Raw genomic sequence first — 21,582 nt, 5'->3', positions numbered from 1 at the left:
ATCCTGGGAAAATTTCCCGTCTTCAGTCTTCCTTCACTGTGATCAAATTTGAGTTTTTTTGGCAGGTAACATTGTAATTTTTCAAAATAATTTCCCAGCTTTATTTGATGAAGCTGAAGCTGATGGTTAATTTGATCTTGTGAAAGGCACTGGCCACAGTCGCCCTCCTTGAGCTCACTTGGATAAGCCCCTTGGGACTGTTCCAGCACCACTTGATTCTCCCCATCTTGAAGCTTGTTTTCACCACAAAGGTTGGTGTCCTTTGGCTCTAGGAGGTGTGCACAGAGATGGATGCTATGTCTTCCTCACCACAAGCAGTTTTGTCACTAGCTTCATTGGTGAGACAGTTCACCCATAGTTTGGAATCCGAAGAGATTGCTCAGATACTGGATTTCCTTGATGGTACTGAAGATGGTGAAAAGAAACGAGAGAATTGTTTTGTCAGTGCTTTCAGTTGTAGAGCTTTGTTTGACACAACACCGCACCAGTTTTCTTGCCACGCATATATGGCTGGACTTTCTTATCCCAGTTCTATTTCTTTTAAACCAAGGTGCTAGTCACTGCCACTGAATCCCTAGATTGTCTTTCCTTGCCCTCAGTGAAGAAAGGGGCCCTGGTCGCCAAAACAAAATAGGTTGCCAATCCTGTTATTGAGCCCCTTTGTATACTTGACATAGTTGTCTGGGGAAAAAATATTTTTTTAAACTCATGCACATCAAAATAAAATCAAAGGTTTGCATCTAACTCCAGTATGCAAGGTCTCAACTTAATGTGGCCCCAAGGCTCCCTACTCCAAAAAAGGGTGAACAGGATAAGGTGCAAAATACTAATAATGATCAAAACAACACTATTAATAGTAGTGATTGTTTTGAATATTGCATATGGTGAAATGCAAGGTAGTGGACAAGTTCTTGCCTCAAATATTCTTTTTTATAATAGTAATTAGAGGCAAGCAATGGATGTCGCTGTATGAGGACAGTTAGAATATCGGGAAACATACAAGTTGAGCGTATCAACATGATCTTAAATGAGGAGCTTCAATTTTTTATGGTATGTTAGTGGGTTTTATAGAGTGCTCGTTCACTGGGAAGGTTTCTTGGCGCTAAGCAGCACATGACATTACAACGGCTTAATCATAGGCTTGTCTGAAGAACTAAGTCTTCAGAAGCTTCAGAAATCTCATGTAATTAGAAGTGAATCTAATCAATGGGGAAAGAGAATTCGAAAAAGGGGGGAGAGGGGGGCAAGAACACAAAGTCTAGAGCCCCCTTGCCTCATCTTTTTGAATGGGGGATTGTAAGGAGATTCAAGTGAGTGGACCATAGATTGTGATTGGGGGCATATTTTTTAATTAGAGAAGATAGAAAGGCAGGGCATTTCCCTTAGAGGAATTGTTAGATAATACAGCCTGTCTTGAAGATGGCTCGTTGTTCAACTGGTAACCATTGGATCTTTCTCAACAGAAAGGTTATGTGGCAACATCTAGGCTGTTAAAAAATAAGCCTACCTGCCTGATTTTGGACCAGCTGAAGTCTTTGATTTTGGACTTTAGGGAGGCTGAGATAAAGAGAGTTGGCATAGGCCCACCTGTAGATAACTAATGCCAAAATGACTTTGACCAAGGCATCAAATGTAAGTAATTTGCCAATGTTCTTAATTTTTTGTAGCTGTACAAAACAGAAGCATGTGACTGCTCCCAGTTGGAGTTTCATACACAAGTTCCCATCGATGAGGACTCCAAAACTCTTAACCGAGATCTTGGGCTTAGGGGAAGTGCCCATCATAGAGGGCTAGAAAGAGGGATTCCACAGGTCCAACGTATTGTGGGTGGTGACAATGTCTGTCTTATCAGAGTTGAGTTTAAGTTGGTTGCTAGTCATCCAATCATGGATGAATAGCATAATGTTCTGAAAGATTACCTTGGGTTCGGGGGAATGATTGCTGGTGAACAGCAACTGCTAATTATCTGCATAATCATAAACTCTGACTTGCTTCTCCTTTAGAGAGAGCACCAATGGATAAATGTATAAATTAAAAAGATGGGGAGAGTGGGAAGATCCCTGAGGAACTCTACAGGTTAATTGGACCTTAGGAGATTTGAAAGGCAATAACCAGACCGATTGTGAGTGAACCTTTAAAAAGGATGTGATCCAGGCCAACACTAAGTCCTGGAGGCAGTGGCTCCAACAGTAGCTTTTCGTCGACCCTATCCAAGACCGCAGACAGATCAACGAGGACTAGCGCTTGTGTAGGTGCCTCTGTTAGCCTCTTCCCGCATATCATCAATATCTGAAAGAATTACTGCTTCAGGTGAGTGATCTGGCTTACAGCCTGCCTGATAGGGGTTAAGAAAGTTGGATTCCTCTAATTGTGATTGTTGTGGCTGGTGCTGCGAATTTTGGAATAGAATTCAATGTTTGTGTTGTAATTGTGGTATACTCATCCTTTTGTTGAGTAATATTATGTTCCCCTGTCCTTCGAATTGGGCCCTTTTGACTACCAATATGGAGTCAAGCTAGGCTAATAGTATGGCCATATATGTAGTATTTCCGTTTGGGCAATTATATCTATCTGTATCATATTGTACCCAGGTCCTACGGTATACTTGGTTGCTCCAATGTTATGTAATGATAAAAAAAGGGAGGCAAACTTCTTCATGGCCAGAGCTTGGAATGATCACTGGGCTAGATGCAAGTCCTGTCCTGGACTGAAGTCGCTGGAGTTACCCTCCAAGAAAAATCAACACAAGCATAAAAAGAGGAGGTATAGTGGCTGTAGGTAACTTTTTTTGTTTCAGTAGTCCCCCCACTTTTTGCCTGGTATTTGATGCAACTTTGACTGCAGTGCTATGGGTTCCTGCTAACTAAGGTCCCCAGTGTCCGTGTTCTTTCCTCAAAACAAGAAAACTGGTTACTTGATCCTTGAGTGACCAGGCCTTTAGCTCCTCTTGATCCTTAATTGATCAGGCCTTTGGCTCCTCTGTAAGTCCCTAGTAAGTGGTCCCTCTGCTAACGAGGATCCCTAAGGGACCCAACACCAAACTAATACAGATTGCCACTCCAGGCTGCATGACAAGGTGCTCCAAAAAGTGAAAATACGACATGCCACACACAATTGTGTGCCATGTCCCCTACCACTGCATGTAATATTTGGAAGTCACCCCTAGGCAGGGTGCACTATATTACATGTGACAACATATCTGCATGAGCATATGTCCCTGTGCTAGCCAGTTCAGTTACTAACACTACAAGTGAACAGGGAAGCCATCTTAGTGTATGTGCTGGGCACTGGTAAAATCGAGTTTCCTAGCCACATAATAGCTTCACTGAAACCTATGGTGTTTGGTTTCAAACACCTCGTATAAATAAACCAACACTGATTCCATTGTTGGATTTCTTAATACTTGCACCCACAGGGGAATTTAGAGGTACCCCCTAAAATCTGACAGTGTTCTGGCTGGCTGTTCCTGTTCAGCCTACCACCACAGACGAGTTTCTGACCCCCATACCAATATGAGGGCTCTCCAGTTGTACCATCTGCAGACAATGGTTCCAGCACAGGGGAGCCTACAGGACTCCATTCTCTTCTGCAGAAACATTGCAGTGGACTTGACCTACTGGGCAGTGAAGTCCAACCTTTCATGGTGGACGCATTTCAGTTGAAGTGGAGTTTTCCACTTCATTATGTGTTTCCTTCCACAACCATGATTCTTCGGGTAATGAGGAATATTTGCCAGAACCGGATTGGCAGAGAAAGGTGATTACACAGACTACCTGCACTTCTCTCTGTGCCCTCTGCTCCATGTACCTCTCTGGGTGGACGTTCTCTCCCAGTTCAGTCGGAAAGGCAGGTGCCTCATTCCAACTTCCAATCCCTCCACCTTCAGGCCTCGAGATTTGGCAGGGACACTTGAGTTTGTTCCAACTGCCGGCAGAACTAGTGGATGTCATTTTGTTTACTTGCTGAGATTCCACCAAATTGTGGAATCTTGAAGTTGAAACAGATTTGTCACTGGATGTGCTGATAACAACTTGGATCTCTTGAGGGCTCATTTGTCAGATATCCTCAGGGTTGCACTCTCATTAACCCTACAAGAGAGGGCTGTCAGTACCTTCAGTACCAACGAGGTATACGTGGCAGCCCTGTTGGCTTTTTTCTGCCTTCCAGATCACCCCTCCTTTTTTAAGTCACCAACTTCGGCAAGGTGTGTCAGTGATCCGCAAGTACTGAGCGTCCCTTCTCCATTTACTTGTTTTCTTCCCAACAAATTGCTTCTTCGAACAAGAGCTGCTTTCCTGTCAAAGGTGGTAGTGCCTTTCCATCTGGGTCAATCCATTACTCTACCATCATTTAATCCCCACCACATCCCACTAAGGAGGTGGAGAGGCACAGACTAGAACCCAAAAGGGCGGTTAGCTTTTACATCGGCTGTATCAAGGTCTTTAGGAAGGATAATCAGCTCTTTACAGAGTACGCAGGCAGCATGCAGAGCAGTACCAAAAAAGGACACTGTTGAGATAAGTCATCATGCACATTAAGATGTGCGTTGCACTTGGACATAAGGAACCACCAGAGGACATAGGAGACCATTCCCCCAGGGCTAAGTATCAACTTTGGCCTTGAGAAGGGTCACTTTGGCTAAAATCTGTAAGGTGGCAACATGGGCATCCCTTGAAACTGTTTGAGAACCATTACTGCTTAGAGTCCAAGGTAAAAAGGGATTACCATTTGGTGTGCCCTGTCCTCCTGGATTTCCTTTAAGATCTTCAACTCATTGGGTACTTTTTAGAGATCTATTGAAGAGGAGATGAAACTACAGGTAGAAGTATCCATCCGAAGCAAAAGTAAGTTACTTTTGTTAAGTCTTTCTAGTGGATACCCTCTTTATTTGCAGACTCCTCACCAATCCCACCCACCTCCTTATCTTGAAGGATTGTCATCTATTAAAAATGATTAGGAATTTTCCAAGTTAGTTGTTGCACTCCACCTCATCAGAATTGGTGTTGTTCTCATCCTGCTTGCCTTATTGGCGGGATAAAAAATGGATGGTACACAGACGTCTGGGTGGGGCCTTTATGCCACAAGTGATCTCACTGTGGTATTATTTCCGTCGTGGTCAGGGAGCCAGTGCCCTCTTCTGGCATAGAAGAACTATTGGAAAACTTTCCAGACCCATTCTGATACAATGAAAATTCAAAGAAAGATCGTTACTGAAGGTAAGTACCCTTTTCTTAGTGCTGCTTGTGTTGCAGTCAGAATTAACAAACATCAGATGGCTTCAAAGTACTGCATGTCCTGTATCTACATCTTTTCTATATAGGCATACATGCCCATTTAATTTAATAGTTAGCAATTTATTGTGACAGCAAAAAAATAAATCAGTTGCAGCACAATGTCAGAAAAGGTTGAGTACTTTAATGTACTTCCTCCATATTAGAGCATCCTGGTAACATAGATCTTTGGGAATGGTCTCCCTATGGAGAGCTATTGGAAGCCATTCGTAAAGTCCTATTGGTCTTGTGGCATTTTGCGTTTTCCATGTTTCGCTGATGTTCACAAGCAAATAACTTTGATGGAGTTTTGATTGACTGCTCTTAGATTGGAGCATGCAGCAGTAGTTGCGGTGCTTTAGACCATTCTGAATGAAGATCTACTGTTGAACCCTTAGTTGTACAGAAAAATCTGGTCTTAAAATATTTTGTTTCCAGAATATTATTTTTTCATAAAGAAAGTGAATATTTGTAAATGTCATGCATATTCTAACTGCTTTTCAGACTGCTAGCTCTTGTGTTCCTCAAGCTGGATCCAGAGCAAGAAACCACGGACTTCCCAAATTCTGTTAATGTCTTCATTCAAGCTCATGTTTTTTCCAATGTCTGCACTTCTCTCCCTCCCAGAAGGATTTTTTCCGAGCTCATAATTTGAGCAACACATCAGTTTTTCAAAGTGACTCGAGCTCTCTCTATCAAAGCTGTGTTTTCTGTCCCTTCCTCGTTGTTGCTTAGACAAGGATAGCCTTTGCCATGCCCTTCACCTACTGCCAAAGTGGAAAAGGGGCCTCTAGGGAGACGGACAGAAGCCATATGTTAGCAACAATACTGGATTTCCTAAAAGTGATCATTCTTGTGACATTTGCGCTCAGAGACGGCCGTGCTGTGTCTCTGAAGTCATCATTATCTTCTGCCAAACAGCGTACCCATTTCCAGGATGCTTCAGTCCTACCCTCCGATGCTTATTTGTTGGATGCCACTGATGGGTCAGTATCAAACTCTTGTTTTTTGTACAGTGCCAGCCCAATCAAGATTCAGAAGCCCTCAGCTCCTGTGGTGCCAGTAGCCTCACTGGCATTGGGTTCTTCCTGGAGATCCCATTCCTTACATGCTGCTACATACAATGTTGTGCATGTAACACATCTTTGCACCCGTCCGCTTTATTTTGCTGGCCCATATGCTTTCACTGTGCCTATTAGAGGGGGACACCAATAATTAAAGGGTCTTCAGTACCCCCACCCCCTTTCAGACACTGTCTTTAGCCTGCTACCTGACACGTTCCTTGATGCGAGGTTTCTGGTCCCTTGTGGTGCTCCCGCAGATGATTACTCCTCCTCTGTGGCAGCTATGAACAGAACAGCCCACTTATTGTGTCTTCAACTGTCTTGTCTTGGCATCAGAAAAATTACCTCACTTATGTTTTAGGGGATGCAGGGCATTACTACAAATCATTCGGCAAGGTTTTTTTGTATGGATCTCTTTGTTGCAGAAGCCCTTTACTGCTCTGATGAGTGACAAACAGATGATTGGTGATCCTGTCTATCCAATATCAAAGAGGCTCATGGTCACACCAAATGCCTTTTGATCCACTCCCATGTCGGTCAGAAAGGGTGGGAACTTGCTATCTTAAGGTCTTTTCTTTTATTACAGAGCCTTAGCCTTTGTTTCTGAAATTGTACACCTTTTATCCTGTTGGTTTTGTGCAAAATGGTTCAGATAGGAAGCACAAACTTGCCTTAGGAGTAAGGGTTCATCTTGCAGTCCCGACAGTTCCTCCATTCCTAAGTCTTCAGGCCTGCTGCATTCTGCTTGATCCTCCTGTGAGTTGGCACATATGAGCACTTTTGTGGTGCTGCTTTTTTCAATGGGCACAGCACTTACGTAAACTTGCAGATGGGATTTTCATACCTGTGAAACTCTCCTAAGACCTGCAGTTGTGGCTGGATCACAGTCAGTCAAAACCACGTAGCCCTCCACTACCATCTGCCATGGTTGTGACTGATGTGTCCTCCTTTGTTTGGGGAAGACACCTGGATGGCATGGAGGTTTAGAAAATGTAGTCTCCATTAGGGCAGACGTCTTGCATCAATTTGCTCGAGTTATGAGTGATTAAGTTATCCCATGGCATTCCTTTCTTTGGTTCAGGGGAAAGTTATTTAAATTCTCACCGGTAACACAACTGTTATGTGGTACATCAACAAGCTGGGGGATGCTGGATTTCATCTTCTTCGGCCACCCCAGACACAGACTTGTCACTCAGCTGTATCTAACAATGTTTCTGTTTCTATGGATCATCTGTCAAGCTTGAACATGAGTATGGACAAGTAGAACAGGCATTACCTTGCTGCACACAAGTGATGTCTCTACACAGACGAGGTGTTGTGATCTTCGTCCCATTGGCATTTGCCTCATGTAGATTTGCGTGCCATGCCAGTGAATCCTTAATTTTCGATGTTCTGTGCCCTGCAGCTTCTAGTGCAGGGGGACCATGCAGATACTTTATTCCTTCAGTGCAATCTGCATTGTGCATAGAGTGCCGATGAGTAGATCCACTTAAGGTACCGTTGTCTTATATTTTGCTATTCATCCTTTTTATTGGCCTGGCACGGCTTTGCTGTGGATACAATTAAAGTCCATCTTTTGGCCTTATCAGCTTTTCTTTCTACCTGATAAACCGCAAGGGGCACCTCTGTCAGTGTGTGAACAAGGATGGGAATGTATGATATAAGCATAGGGTAGCGTCTCATGTGCCTCCTTGTCGCCTTCGAAGCCCAACGAGAGACCAAAACTGCTCAGCGCCACCTAGCGACACTGGGAGCAATTTCAGCTTCCAAATTTAGTCTGATGCCTGGGGAATTCGAAAATGTGAGGAACCACTAAAATGATAGTTGCAGAAAGTAAGCAAATTGTTCTTGAGGTTGTTGAGTAGTTACACTTAGAGAATTTTGTAACTCCTCAGGTTGTTCTACATTGAGTGACACAGTGTTGATTGCATATCTGCAGTTCTATATTTGAACCTCTTCTGTGCTTTCAGTTGATAAAGGTTTCTAATTTCATGGCTAAATCTTAGAGCTACGGACCAGTAAACATTATGTCAGCTTTTATTCTGGCCTGTGCAGCAATTCATTCTTACTAGAACAGGACACACACTTGGGGGTTTTGCTGCTCGTATTGAGAGTTATAGTTTTTTCACTTTCTTAAGCTAAGTACATGTTTTCTTTTCAAATTGTTCATAGGGAAGCACTGGGGATGACAGATGGTATCATGGGTATGCCCAGCATCCCTCCTGGTCTTCACCAGCCTATGAATATGGCTCTTGAGAAAATGCTCTCCCTTTAATACTGAGCTTCTGTGTTGGCTTCAAAATCTGTTCCGTCGCTCTGTGAGAAGCTAAGATGCGTCACAAATAAGGAGGGTACACAAATGCCAGACTGGGGGGTTTACTTTGTAGTTACTGACCTCTGCCGAGATAATCTGTGTGAACTCCTCGAAGGGCATCTACTACCGATTGTGACATTTGTAGCCACCTCAGAGACAAGATGTATTCACTAAGAGCGTTATTACAACCAGTGAAATTACAGCCAGAACCTAACCTCAATTGCCACACACTATATCTCCCCCTTCCTTGTTTGATGTTAGGAAAATAAAAAACCCTCTGCAACCTTTTTAGTCTATGTAAAACTAACAGACTTTCCAAATGAGCATTATACATTGTACATGATCTAGTTTGTAAGTTTGAAATCAGTACGTGGCCAGTATTTTCTCTAGAACATGAAAGGATTGCCACACATCTCAAGTATAATTTTCAAGATCCTCCTCCATTCTCTGATTCTTTGGCATTTTTATTTTTTTTCGTATTTGTAGAAAGGTTTGATATAGACATGCTCGGTGCCTGTGAATACTGCTGGCTAGATGTGGACTGTACATATTATATATTTTTTTAAAATTCACGGGTGTTGAGTGCATCCAGAATTCTCATTTGTATTTCTGATGCATGTTAGAGAAAAGTTTCCAATGTAGAAAAGCGTTACATGAAGGCATGCGTTGTAAACATTTTATCACTTAAATTGCTGTAGATATGCCTTTTCATTTGAATACTTCTATTAATTAACTTTTGTATTCACTCCTAAAACCAGCCAAATGTAAAGGAAGCAGCGGAATCAAAACTGCTAAGTTGTATGCTTGGGTTGCCCTCCAGTCATTGCCAGAAGAAATGGTGATCAGTCCAAACTTGTTGGACTTTCTAGAAAAGGCTCTTGAAACTATTCCGATTACACCTGTTGAAAGGAACTACACAGGTACAGTACCATTCTGGGTCAACCCATGCTTGTTTGCATTAAAATAAAATGTGTGGGTCATCATTTTAGCTGTTTTCACAATTAGTTTTATTTAGCCTTACAATGTACTCTGATTGATTGCTGGGAATTATGATGTTTTCCTCAAAACTATGCATTCATTATATCTTTAAGATACACGGTACTATGTGATATCCATTTCGTTCTAGTAGAACAGTTTTATCAGCTTACCGGACAGTTTTTAACATAACACATAAAAGTATGTTTACGTTGTATTGTGTGTTTATTGTGTGTATATTTTCACAGCTATTAACTCACAGGATGATGACATTGGACAGTTTGATCTACAGGATCAACTGGAAGAGTCAACAACTTCTTTGGTGTCTTCATCGACCTCTGCTTATTCTTCCTTCCCAGTGGATGTTGTGGTCTATGTACGAGTTCAGGTAATAAGAAATGCGAGTGCTTGAATAGTCAAAGGATGAAAACAATCTTTACAACAATGTCTTTACCATGCAAATGAGTACCATGCAGGGAAGTATTTGTACCTTAATCCCATAGGGAAGTTTTTTTAATGTTTTTAAATAACTTTATTATGTGATTTTTAAAAATGGGTTTTAGTGGGGGTAGTGGTAAAGAGAGTTAAGGGTAATTTTAGGGTTTAGAGTTAGGAAGTGAGAAAGGAAGGTAAACACAGTTTTCGAATTTAAGAGAGCAGTGGTAAAAAGAGGTCTGGGTAATTTTAGGGTTTGGGGTGGTCTGTGGGAAAGGGAGATATGGGTAAAGTTAAGGTCTAGGGATAGCTAGTGGTAAAGAGCTATAGGGGTAAATTCAGGGGTATGTTGTAGGTAGTAGTAAAGGGAAGTAAGGATCATTTTGAGGTTTAGGGTTGAATAGTGGTAAAAGGAGGTTAGGAGTAAATCCAAACTGGGGATTTGAGGGGTCCAGGTCTGCCTCCCAACAAAAGAATAAATAAATATTAAATTAAATATCTATACATATATATTTATATATCTGAAGCCTCTTTGTCTTTGCCAGAAGAGATCGGCACTCGGGTAGTCTTTAGGAAATATAGCACCCGACCTGCTCAGATTCGACCCACGTTTATTTTGATTGTGTGTATAATTAATAAGCAGTTACCGAATTTCAGTGTGTGAATTACTAACACTCTGTTGGAAAACTAGATTTGGGTGCGACTCCAGTCATGGCACTGAAACGGTCACATAAGACATGGCCTTCCTAAGCGCCAACTGCACCCTCACCGCTTTCCGGTTCCTTGACACTAGCACATACTGAGTCTTCGGATTCGAGGCAACATTCGCCGCCCAGACCAGCTTCGATGCCAAAACAGCTGTCGCTGCTATCTCATCTATCCATGGCGCATTCCTCAGGGGCTCCAATGATTTTGACACCCCCATTCTGCAGCGGCTTCAAGAGGACGTGGATCGTAGGCAGAAGAGATGAATCATTCACCTGCAAAGGGGCAAGATCTCTGCCAAACCACCACCAGAAGGTGCAGGACACTGTTCGTCGCGAAAGGAAGCTTACCTTCAAGGAGCAGCTTGCACTAGACTCACCATCACCTCCCAAGCTGAAAAAGAATCAAGACAGGAGCACTAGACTAGCCCTATATCCTCGCATTACTACATACTCCCTTCTTCTTCTCCACCTCCTCCTCCTTCTCATCCTAAAATTCCTCTCCCTCCACCTAAAGTCGCTACCCCTCCACCTAAAGCCTCTAGTTCCCCTCCACTGCTTCGATCTACTTCGCCATCATCGCCAGAGGGGTGTCCAAATTCATCCTATGGGAGGCTAGTCCCTTACATCCCACTGATCGATATGATGCCCCATATGACTCAGAGCCCCAGGATGGTCTTTTCGGCTGATTATGGTGTTGTCCCTCCAGGTGACAAAGGCCCTGACCTTTACCCTGCCAAGCCTTCTCCTCCAGTTGATACCACCTGGTATCATGAGGTCATTCACAAGGTGGTCACCTTTCACAAGAAGGACTTGCATGCCCTCACAGAGGAGGATGACTTCCTAGTGGAAACACTTTCACACAGTCGGTGCTCAACACGGTACCTACCCATGCTTAAAGGTATGTTAAAGTCCACTCAGAATGTCTTTAAAGATCCTGTTAAGGTCCAAGTAGTTGTGCCCAGAGTTGACAAAAAGTGTAAGGCCTCCTCTTCGGACCCACTTTATATCAGAGGACAGCTCCCACCAGATTCTCCGGTCATGCATACCTCCCACAAACACGCAAATGCATGGGGTAGTGGAGACACCCGCTATCCTGACAAAAAAAGTAAAAAGATCGATGCAGCTGGAAACTGGGTATCCAACTCGGTCGGCCTACTCTTTAGGTACAACCGAGCACAGTACGATGAGATGGGAGACCTGATCCAACACCTCTTGGATCCGTAAAGACAAAGAGCCCGTAGCAGAGGGCCAGACCATCGCCAGCACGACCATTAGATGTGGTCTGACACGGCTGACACCGCCGCCTGGGGCATTAACTTGTTTTCATCTGCCAACATGCCTGGCTCAGTGTGTCTGGCTTTAAGCCAGAAGTCCAGCAGCATCTGATTAACTTGCCGTTTGATTGAGAACACCTCGGGCCTCAGGTTTATCAGATGCTGGAGAAAATCAAGGAAGACACTGACACAGCCATAGCAATTGGGGCTCTTCAGTCCCCATCTCCCAGTAGCTCCTTTTGTTGCTCACAGTTCCGTGGCAGCGCCAAAGCAACATCCCAGGAGCCGAGTTGATCAGAATGCAGCAGACTAGGAGGGATGAAAAGGTAGAGGACAATGTGAGGGCACGGAGGTCGATGCTAGGGGAATTGTCCAAAGACACTACAGCTAGTTAACTGAATGAGGAAGATGGCAGGATTGCACAGGCACTGCACGGGACAAGGGATCCATAGGAATTAGGGGAACCAGCCCCGTAGGATTTACCAGACAATGTATGGATGTGGACTGAACGGTAACAGGATGGGTAGTCACATTGAACAGGGAGTAGACCAGACATGGCAAGGGAGGGGTGTTTGAGTTGAGGGTGGGGGTGTTGGGGAGGGAATTTTATATAGACACTTACAGGTGCCGTTAATTTCATATGGTGGATAGCATGGGATAACTTGTGGGGTCTGAAACAAGATAAAATATCATGTATACCAGTGGGGTGCTTTTAGAACAGGTCTGGTCAGGAAGATAATATAAGACATACTTAGACTATACCTGTTATGTTTATCCAGTTATGATGCTTCGGTATGTGTTGAGAGAACATTGAAATTGTTTTGTAATGGCAATGCAAAATGTCAATAAAGATATATAAAAAAAAAAACGTAAAGAAGAATTCTATCTTGTATGACATCCCTGTGTTCATAATTGGTTTGAGACAATTCTGGCTGAATTAGAGAACATCATTTTGTTGTTGTTATACTATCAAGCTATCAAGTTAATTAACTCTTTTTGAGTCTTGATATGCAGAAGATTCTAACAAACCATTACAAAGTTTAATAGATGCTGTATTTTTTTGGAAATGTGCTGCATTTATTGTAACACACTTTGTTTAGATGACTGCAGTTAGATCGCTGGACTGGCAGCAAATTAGAACAGAGATGATTTAGAGTTTAAGGAGGAGATTTGGACCAAATCCTTGTGTTTGACTTAAACTGCTTTGGCTGCTGTCAAATATATCATAAATAATTAATGTAGCTAAATCATACCAGCAAAATTGACTACAGTATATCCTCAGTGTGTGTATCAATGTCCTTGTTGTAAGAAAAAAGAATCAGCCCATCTACATATGTTTTTTAGCTGCTCATTTTTCGCATTCTTCGAACTTTAAATGTGACTTAACCACATCTATATTTGATGTTAACACCTTGCGTAATGTTATATGTTCTGATGTTCAGATTTTGGAGTTGCATTCTGAGTAAGGAGCAATTAATGTTATCTCACAATTGGAAAGGAAAATACTCTCCTTCGTTCAAATGTTGGTAGCATGAAATCAGTAATGTAGCACATAGAGTAGCACTGAATCATCAAAACATTTGTAAAGCCAAGATACAGGAGATGACATGGATTTGTTTAAGCAATAATTTTCACACACAGAAGGAATAAAAGAAGCAGTGGAGTTTTTATCTTTTCTTTATTTCTTTGTCTTTTCAAACAATAAGATGTGTGGCACTGTAAGGAGTGGTAGGGTCCTTTGGAACATCTCATTAAAACTGCATAGGCACAGTAATGGAACTTAATGATTAAAGCCAAAACTGAGGGTTTGGTGCAGATTTGCATACAGACAACACATTTAATTTCTTTACTATGGTGAAGTTTAAAAAAAAAGAAAAAAAAAAAAATCAAAGAATTGTGTACTCAACTTGTGAAAATTAAAAAGGACCTGTTGTTTTTGTTACTTTAAGTGCTGAACATTGCCCTTACAGTCCTTAACTCAGGAATTGGGGCCATGATCTTCACATGCGAAACTTGTCATCAGAGACACTGTAAAAACGGTCAATCGGAAGGGGCGGGAGGGATACAGGGGGAGTCTAGGGTAAAGAAAATGTCATTTTAATTTTCCGAAGACATTTAGAGTCCCAAACTGGTCAGAAATTGCAGTAAAGAAATTCACAGTGAAAGTCGTTAATTACTTCATGCCCTACAGTAAATGTAGAAAAGCCAGCACAATCTAAAATCATATATTCTAGGAGTAAAGGAAGTCATGGGCTTTATTATTATTTGTTTTGCAGCCTTATATAGCTCAAACTAGGCCCACAGGTATTAAAGAGCTTTACATGAGCACCAGTTACATTTTTTTTTTGTTAGACACAGGGAGATTAAGGGATTTTCTGAGAATTACAGGATGTTGAGCCGACGCTGAGACTCAAACCTGGTTACTCAGTTCCACATCCTTAAATTTTCTAAAGCAGCAGGTCATCAATAATAGGCCAAAAGGCATACCTAACTCCTGAATAAATAAGTAATTAAGTAAGTAATAAGTAATTTGAATATGAAAAATGGAACTGTAACTCTTTTCCATTGTAACAACTTGTTAAAGTGCTGTGTAAAATGGAAGTTATGCTGGACAGACTTCAATCCAGAGTAAAACATAGTTTATGGGTATGGACTCCTTGTTAATTGAATTGTAGCTTCTCGAGAGTTTCCACTCTTAGTCTAATTTATGATGATCAATAAGAAAAACATAGCATGTCTTAGTGTTTATTATGCCTTATAAAAGCAGTCTTCTGATTACTTAATTCAATTCTGAAATGTTTTCCATTGCTATAGTAATGTCCACTGTTGTCTTCTTTAGCCCTCCCAGATCAAATTCAGCTGCTTACCTGTATCAAGAGTAGAATGTATGCTGAAGCTGCCATCTCTAGATTTGGTCTTCTCTTCTAATAGAACAGAAGTGGAAACTTTAGGCACTCATCCATCAGATGTACCATCAATGAGCAATATTAATTTGCAAAATGGATTAAAAATGGCACATAAATCTGGAATGCAAGGTAAGGATATGAGATTGATCAGCCTTATGTGCTTCTGTATGTTAAGTACTTTGCCACAGATATGTTAATATGATTCATTTCACATGTATTCCTACTTTGCTGTATAATGCTGCACATCCTTTTACTAGTGTTTTCAGTAATTTAGGGACTAGCTGCATGTAGGAAGATATACAGAGGTATCATTCTACTGAGGACTTCTGTGATGTATTAGAAGATGCAGTTGCAAGCAGCTTTGAGGTAATTAATAGAGTTTGACATGGTGACCTTACCAATGATTTTAGGGCCCAATCAAATCGACACCAGTGTATGGATGGTTTGATTTGTAGGGAAGCTTACATGCTTGCACATTCTGTGTTTTGGGTTGAGAAATCTCTTCAGCTACATGTTGTAAGATTGAGAATGTGCTTACTTTATGTAGCCTGTGCTGTACTTTCAGTATGGAGACAAGAACATATATTGATATCAGTTTGTATCAGTTGAAAATAGGTCACAAATTAAAGTCTATCTGAAATTAGATGTTCATTGTAAAAACACCAGAATGAGTGGAATCCACTCTATAAATTTCAAGTGGATAAATGTGTTCCAAATGTTGGCTGCTTGAGAAAGTACCATTATATTTTGCTAAAATAGGTTTCCATTTTTGTTGAGAGGCTGTGTGAGTTATTGTAGTCATTTGCACATCTTCAGTTTTTATGTGCATTGTTTATCAATCAATTGCCCACCAAAGATAAACAAAAATAGGCAAATGTAAAATGAAAGGTAAGAAAACAAAGTGAAAGGATATCTAATGAAAAGAAATGCCTCTTTTTGTATGGTCACCCGCAAGTATTCTGACTGATGCTGCTGTTCTTTCGACTCCGAGTGCACATTAGGGCCTGATAAACAAGACCTCTATCTCAGTTTCCTGACCCTAAAATGTATTTCGAATTGGCTGTACCCAATTGGCAATGGCTAACTTATCTGGAAGTCCCTACTTGATTGTACCCTAGTACCCAGTGCATGTAAGTTAGAGGAGTACCCCAGGGCTTGCAGCACTGCTTGTGCCATCCCTGAGGCCCCCCCCCCAAGTAAAACGAGTCCCCCAGTCTGCCACTGCAGCTTGGTAGAGAAATCATACACTGCTAGCCCGGCTTTGCCATTAAAAGCAATGGCAAAACAACCACTTATCCTGTACATCAGTGTAAGTCACCCGTCTGGCAGGCCTACCAAGTCCAAAAGGCAGGGTGCAACAAATGGCACAGGCAGGACATGTACCTTACATCTCCTGACAATAAAACCCGCAAAACTATAATTTTTATTGTGGAATATTTGGTCGCCCAATTGGCCAGTGCAGTGTTACAATCTGACCCCTCAATTGTGCTAACTTCTGAAAGGTGCTACTAAATTGGGCACTTGTTGGTATCAAACAACTCTTTACATTAAGCTCGACTTGTATCTCAAGTTGGAATTAATGTAACTTGTTGCTGTGTGCAGCTTTGGCAAAGCTGCCACTTTGTTGCCTTTAAAACTCCTGTGCCTTCCTGGGCACACATGGAACCTGTTCCACGAGACAGACTTCTGCCCTCCTTGAGAGACATGTCAAGAAGGGGAACAATAAGGAATCACAGGCCTGGGAGGTGTCACCTCCTTCCTGCAGGAAGCCACTTGGGTTTTAGCTGCAAACTTCAGGCTTAAAGAGGAAGCTGCCTTTGAAGGGCTGCCCCATTATTTAAGTAGACAGGCTGACACAGGAAGCAGAGAAGGGAAACTAGTTGCCAAAAGGGATTCCCCAGGGGTGTTTAGCCCTGAGGTAGACACATGCCAGGGGTGAGCTAGTGAGGTGTGAACACAGAGAGAGGGGTCTGGCCATCTTGTGAGTGGGCAGAATGGTTCATCCTGGGATAGGCAGAATCCACACACCACACGAAGTAGTGGCCATGTGGGAGGGAACTCTGTAGCCCATTGGCTACCAACCACATCCTGCCCTGAGGGCACTTAAGGAGTTTAAAGGGGGGCACCCCTGGCACCCAGACCTTAGATCTCGACCGACTTGGAAGAAGACTCCCTTGCCACCCTGCTTTTGAAATAATAACAAAAACAGGACTGTATTAAAGGCAAGGCCGCCTTAAATACAGCCACCTTTTGTTTGTTTGTTGGTTTGGCTTTCATGTACTTATACTACAGATATTGGCACATTAAACCCAGAACTATGGCTTTTCTACAGCTTGCTTTTAGATGTCAGAACTCCAATTTGCTCATTACGCTTTTCTCATAAACACCATTTTATACCTCTTGTTTGGAGCACAATGATTATAACCATATTTTCTCAGTTTCCAACAAGCAATGGTAATTCTGATGGATGCTTCTAACTACAGATTCCTCCCTTTTAGGTTATCTCTGGGCGCCAGTCTGGATCCAAAGAACGTTACAGCTATGCTCACTCGCTCTATTAAAAATTGACATAGCTGATCCGCTTTTAATTGCCACCCCTCTATGCTGACGTTGGTGACTTTCTTTCTGCGCCCTTCGACCCAGAGTTGCAACTCCATTAACAACTTTATGGGTCTTCCAAAGACTTCAGATTTACCTGCGGTTGTGACAGAAACTTGTCTTATGCCTATAAAAAGACAGGAATCAAACCATTATGTGACTGTAGGAATTAGCTGTCTGTTATGGACTCAAGTCATTGGTGATTGGGCTCTGGTTATGACTCAGTCATGTGATAAATTCACGCTCATGCATCTAAAGGCAATCTGGTAGCAGAAGGCGAAACTCTGCATTGCCGCACATTAGAGGATGCTGCAGTTGAAACATAAGTCCTGCTCCAAGGCATGGGGTCGCTTGTGATCCCTTTCAAGGAATCTGTCCCACCAGAAGTCTTGCACCCTTCTGGGAAGTAGAAGACGGACCATTAGCGCAAGTAAGCCAAGCAGAGCTTGACCCCATCCAGCCACTCTAAATCATGCTAGAAGGACTGATCGCCTCAATTGGAGGATCATACCCCATAAGCGTCTTCTGACTCATAACAGGTCCCACAGCTGAACCCGACACCGCCGATTCCTTAGGACATTGTCAAGTCCTCAGCAAAAGTAATCTTCAGGGAGGCCATATTGCTGAGTTGTAAGATGCCTCCAGCCCCCACTCACGTGCCTCAAGGCCCCACAGAACAGTGAGGGGCTCCAGTTTCACTTCAGCCACCGCGCCCTCTATCTGGGCCATTAGACCCCATTGTACCCGTTCCTGGGCCTGTTAAGAATCTGGTTCAAACCTACGTTGCCGGCGTCAACTTTGACTCCATCGGACCATACTCTAGTCTCTGATCTCTAATGCGGATCTGTCATTCACCCACTCCAAAACTATGTCATGTTGCAAGATCACAAAAATAAAAAACAGTCAGTTTGCAAACATCTAACCCTCAGACTCTGCCTCGACGCCAGTGCTTTCAGAGGTAAGAGGCTTTATTTGGACAGACTGACTTGTTTCAGGTTATGCAATGTGTTGCCCATGGCGCTGCTGATGGTGACGATGAAGAGGTAGACAGCCTGCTCCCCACTTACCATATGGATGATGGGTTATGATTGGCAGTGGGCCGGATTCAACTCTATTTCTGAAGTAGCGGTGCAAAGGGCAGCAGAAATGCTAGACTGGATTATTAAACGTGACCGTTCAACTAGGCTAACCTTTTTAAGCCATTTTTGCCATTCGGCAAGGCTCTTACAGACACTGTCATGGTCTGATCCAATCTCCAGCTCACGTTGAGTCGAACTGCGCCTGGTGACATAGACGGCCCCCCATTGATCCTGATTTTATAACAAGGCATCCTATACCTGAAAGCCTGTTGGTAGAGGTGTCAACAAGCAAAGTTTCTCCTAGTGCCTTTCTAACCAGTCCTCCTTATAGAGAGTTGAAACATATTGGTGCTTTTGGAAAGAAAAAGTTCACTTCGGCTAGCTTTGCCTTAAAATCCTTGAATTCACTGTTCCTTATGGGCACAGACTGCTTTGGCAGAGCTGTTGACACCAGTATAATACATTGAAGGCATGCCTGAATGCAGTAAATTAAGTTATGAAAGTATGTGAATGCGTCACTTATCAGACCTCCAAGCATATAGCGGCATGGATTAGCAAATTTTGTAGCACAAATATGGAAATTTTGCGGGACATATTTGGAAATTTAGAAGCACTTTAGTTTGCTAGTCTGCATAAAATAATGACAACCGGGGCCAGTGGGCCCTAGATTTAAGTAAAATATATTGCCCTCTGACCCCACCGCATGCCCTAGATTTAATTAAAGAAAATTGTCCCCTAAGCCAGCTGTGTCTCCTTACAATTTTGCTGAATTGCCCACCTCAATGTGTGTGTGCGTGGGTGTTTGTGTGTAAGAGTGTGTGTATATACTCATGAAAACTAAATGTGGTAAAAAGAGAAAAAGAGGTGGCATTTTAAAATATCTTATGGGATGAAGGCCCCTGCTGCAGAGATCTTTGTGTGCCCTGCAATTTTTAGATGATAATAACGATAAGATAACTCTAGTGATGAATGCACTTCCTGGCGAGATATGTGTTCTTGTGTAGTCACAGTTTTGCATCATAAAGCATATCCCTGCTAGGTTTCCCAGGTTCATACATGACTAGATGCGCCAGTCTAGGTGTTTTCCTTTGAATTCTGGGACTTGTAGTCTAGTTTATCCCATTATAAAACCAAGACTATAAATCCTAGAATTCACAGGAAAAACCTAGACGTGAGCAGCTCATCACGCACCGACATGGGAAATGTGGCAGAAATGACAGTAGCATAGAGAAAGAGAAGAAGAGAGAGAGAAAAGTAGAACATTAAAGTAAGAGAGAGACAAACAATAATTAAAGAAAAGAAAAATAAGAGACAAAGAAACAATAAAGTAAGCCCGACAAAGAAACATGAGATGGAAAAGGAGAGTCAGAGAGAATAAGAGAGCAAGCAAATGGAAAATTGTGTGAGAAGAGAATGTATGAGGGAGTGATTTAGAGAGAAAAGAAGACAGACATACAAAATGTTGGGGTTCCAGTGAAAGAGATAGAGAAACAGCATGAGAGAGACAGCGAGAAATAACGAGAGAGAACTAGAATGTGAGAGAAGACAGCACAAGAAGGAAAGGAAAAGAGAGGGCGGGAGAAAGAGAAAATGATAGAGAAATAAATAGAGAAACGCATAAAAGAATGAGGGTGAGTAAGTGCCAGCGAGAGAGAAATAGAAAGAAAGAGAGGGAGCTGGGAGAACGTGGGGGATTTATAAAATCAGCACTTTGGAAAACCCATTTTCCTGGGAAAAGTTTGAGGAGTGGGTTGCCACTAATGAGCCTTTCACTTCCCTAGTGCTTGAGACCATTAGACCTCACCTTGCGCCTCCGGGACCTCACTCCCCACCTGTCTTGTGCAGCCGAGGACCTCCTCACAGGTGCAAGGCACGGAACCCCGGATCCGACCGTTCAGGCTTTGGTTATTGCATGAAAGGAGAATGCCAGCAGTTTTTAATTTTCATGTTCAGCATTAAAACAATTAGACCAGTGATGTCTTCTAAAAATGGCAACCTTAAGTGGTCTCTTTGAATAAAAGTTCATAACCTCATTTGTGTGTACCACAATCGACTGCCTCAGTATCGACATGGGGTACCTACGAGAGGACCATAAGAAACTCAGGGGTCGGGTTGATGACAATGAGTCCGCCCTGGCATCCCTGCGGCCCACGGTGGCGGCGACGACCTCCCAACTGCGGACTCTCCAACAGGAGATGGACTACCTTCAGGCCCACGTCGATGATCAGGAAGGGCATTCACGCCGCAATAATGTGAGGATAGTGGGTCTTCCCGAGCGGGCAGAGGGGCCCAGCATGAAACTTTTTCTGGAAGACCGGTTCTACAGGGCAAAATGTCGAAGTTCATCTCCACTGAGCGGGCCCATAGGGTCCTGGGTGGCCCTCCTGCCCCCAGCACACCTCCTAGGCCGGTGGTGGCCAGATTCTTTATCTACTGTGACAGAGATCACGTGCTGCAAATCACCAGGGCCAAGGGCCCCTGGCAGATCGAAAATGCCACAGTCCACATATACCCAGACTATGCCTTGACCGTACAACGTCGCCGATCCTCATATCTGGAGGTCAAGAAATGCTTGAGAGATGACGACATTCAGTATTCCTTGCAGTACCCGGCACGCTTGGTATCCGCCACAAGGAGGGTACGGTCTTCTGTGACACGCCTGACGAAGCTTGGGCATGGATCGACCAACAGGGTATTGCACATGACCCTCCGACGACGCAGACGGAAACTGCACGACCGTGGACCATAGTGGCATCGCATGGAGGCCGATGTGGGAATCGATCACGACACCCGATGAAGACGCAGGTCACATGGGAAAGGGCACAAGCTATCAAGACGGTGGAACAACTGGGCTCCCCTATCTCTTCCTCTAGACGAGACTCGGACTCCGATACTCAAATGGACCGCACACTGCAGCTTACGGACTCCCAGATCGAGGCGTTGGCAGGGGCAGGCCCGGC

The 21,582-nt window shown here is 43.0% G+C and overlaps 1 protein-coding gene across 12 annotated transcripts in view; it reads left to right on the top strand.

Annotated features, from left to right (window-relative positions):
• BLTP1 (bridge-like lipid transfer protein family member 1) overlaps positions 1-21,582 on the top strand; it is a 1,988,102-nt gene that overhangs the window by 1,557,230 nt on the left and 409,290 nt on the right. For all 12 annotated transcript variants that reach the window (XM_085641559.1, XM_085641555.1, XM_085641564.1 and 9 more), the window contains 3 exons: positions 9,407-9,568; positions 9,872-10,011; positions 14,879-15,074. In XM_085641559.1, the coding sequence (XP_085497685.1) occupies positions 9,407-9,568; positions 9,872-10,011; positions 14,879-15,074 (498 nt within the window). The remainder of the gene's footprint in view (positions 1-9,406; positions 9,569-9,871; positions 10,012-14,878; positions 15,075-21,582) is intronic.

This window comes from Triturus cristatus, chromosome 2_2 (assembly GCF_964204655.1).
Source record: "Triturus cristatus chromosome 2_2, aTriCri1.1, whole genome shotgun sequence".
Taxonomy (NCBI): domain Eukaryota; kingdom Metazoa; phylum Chordata; class Amphibia; order Caudata; family Salamandridae; genus Triturus; species Triturus cristatus.
Note: the sequence above shows the minus strand (reverse complement) of the source record. Positions and strands in the feature narration are given on the sequence as shown.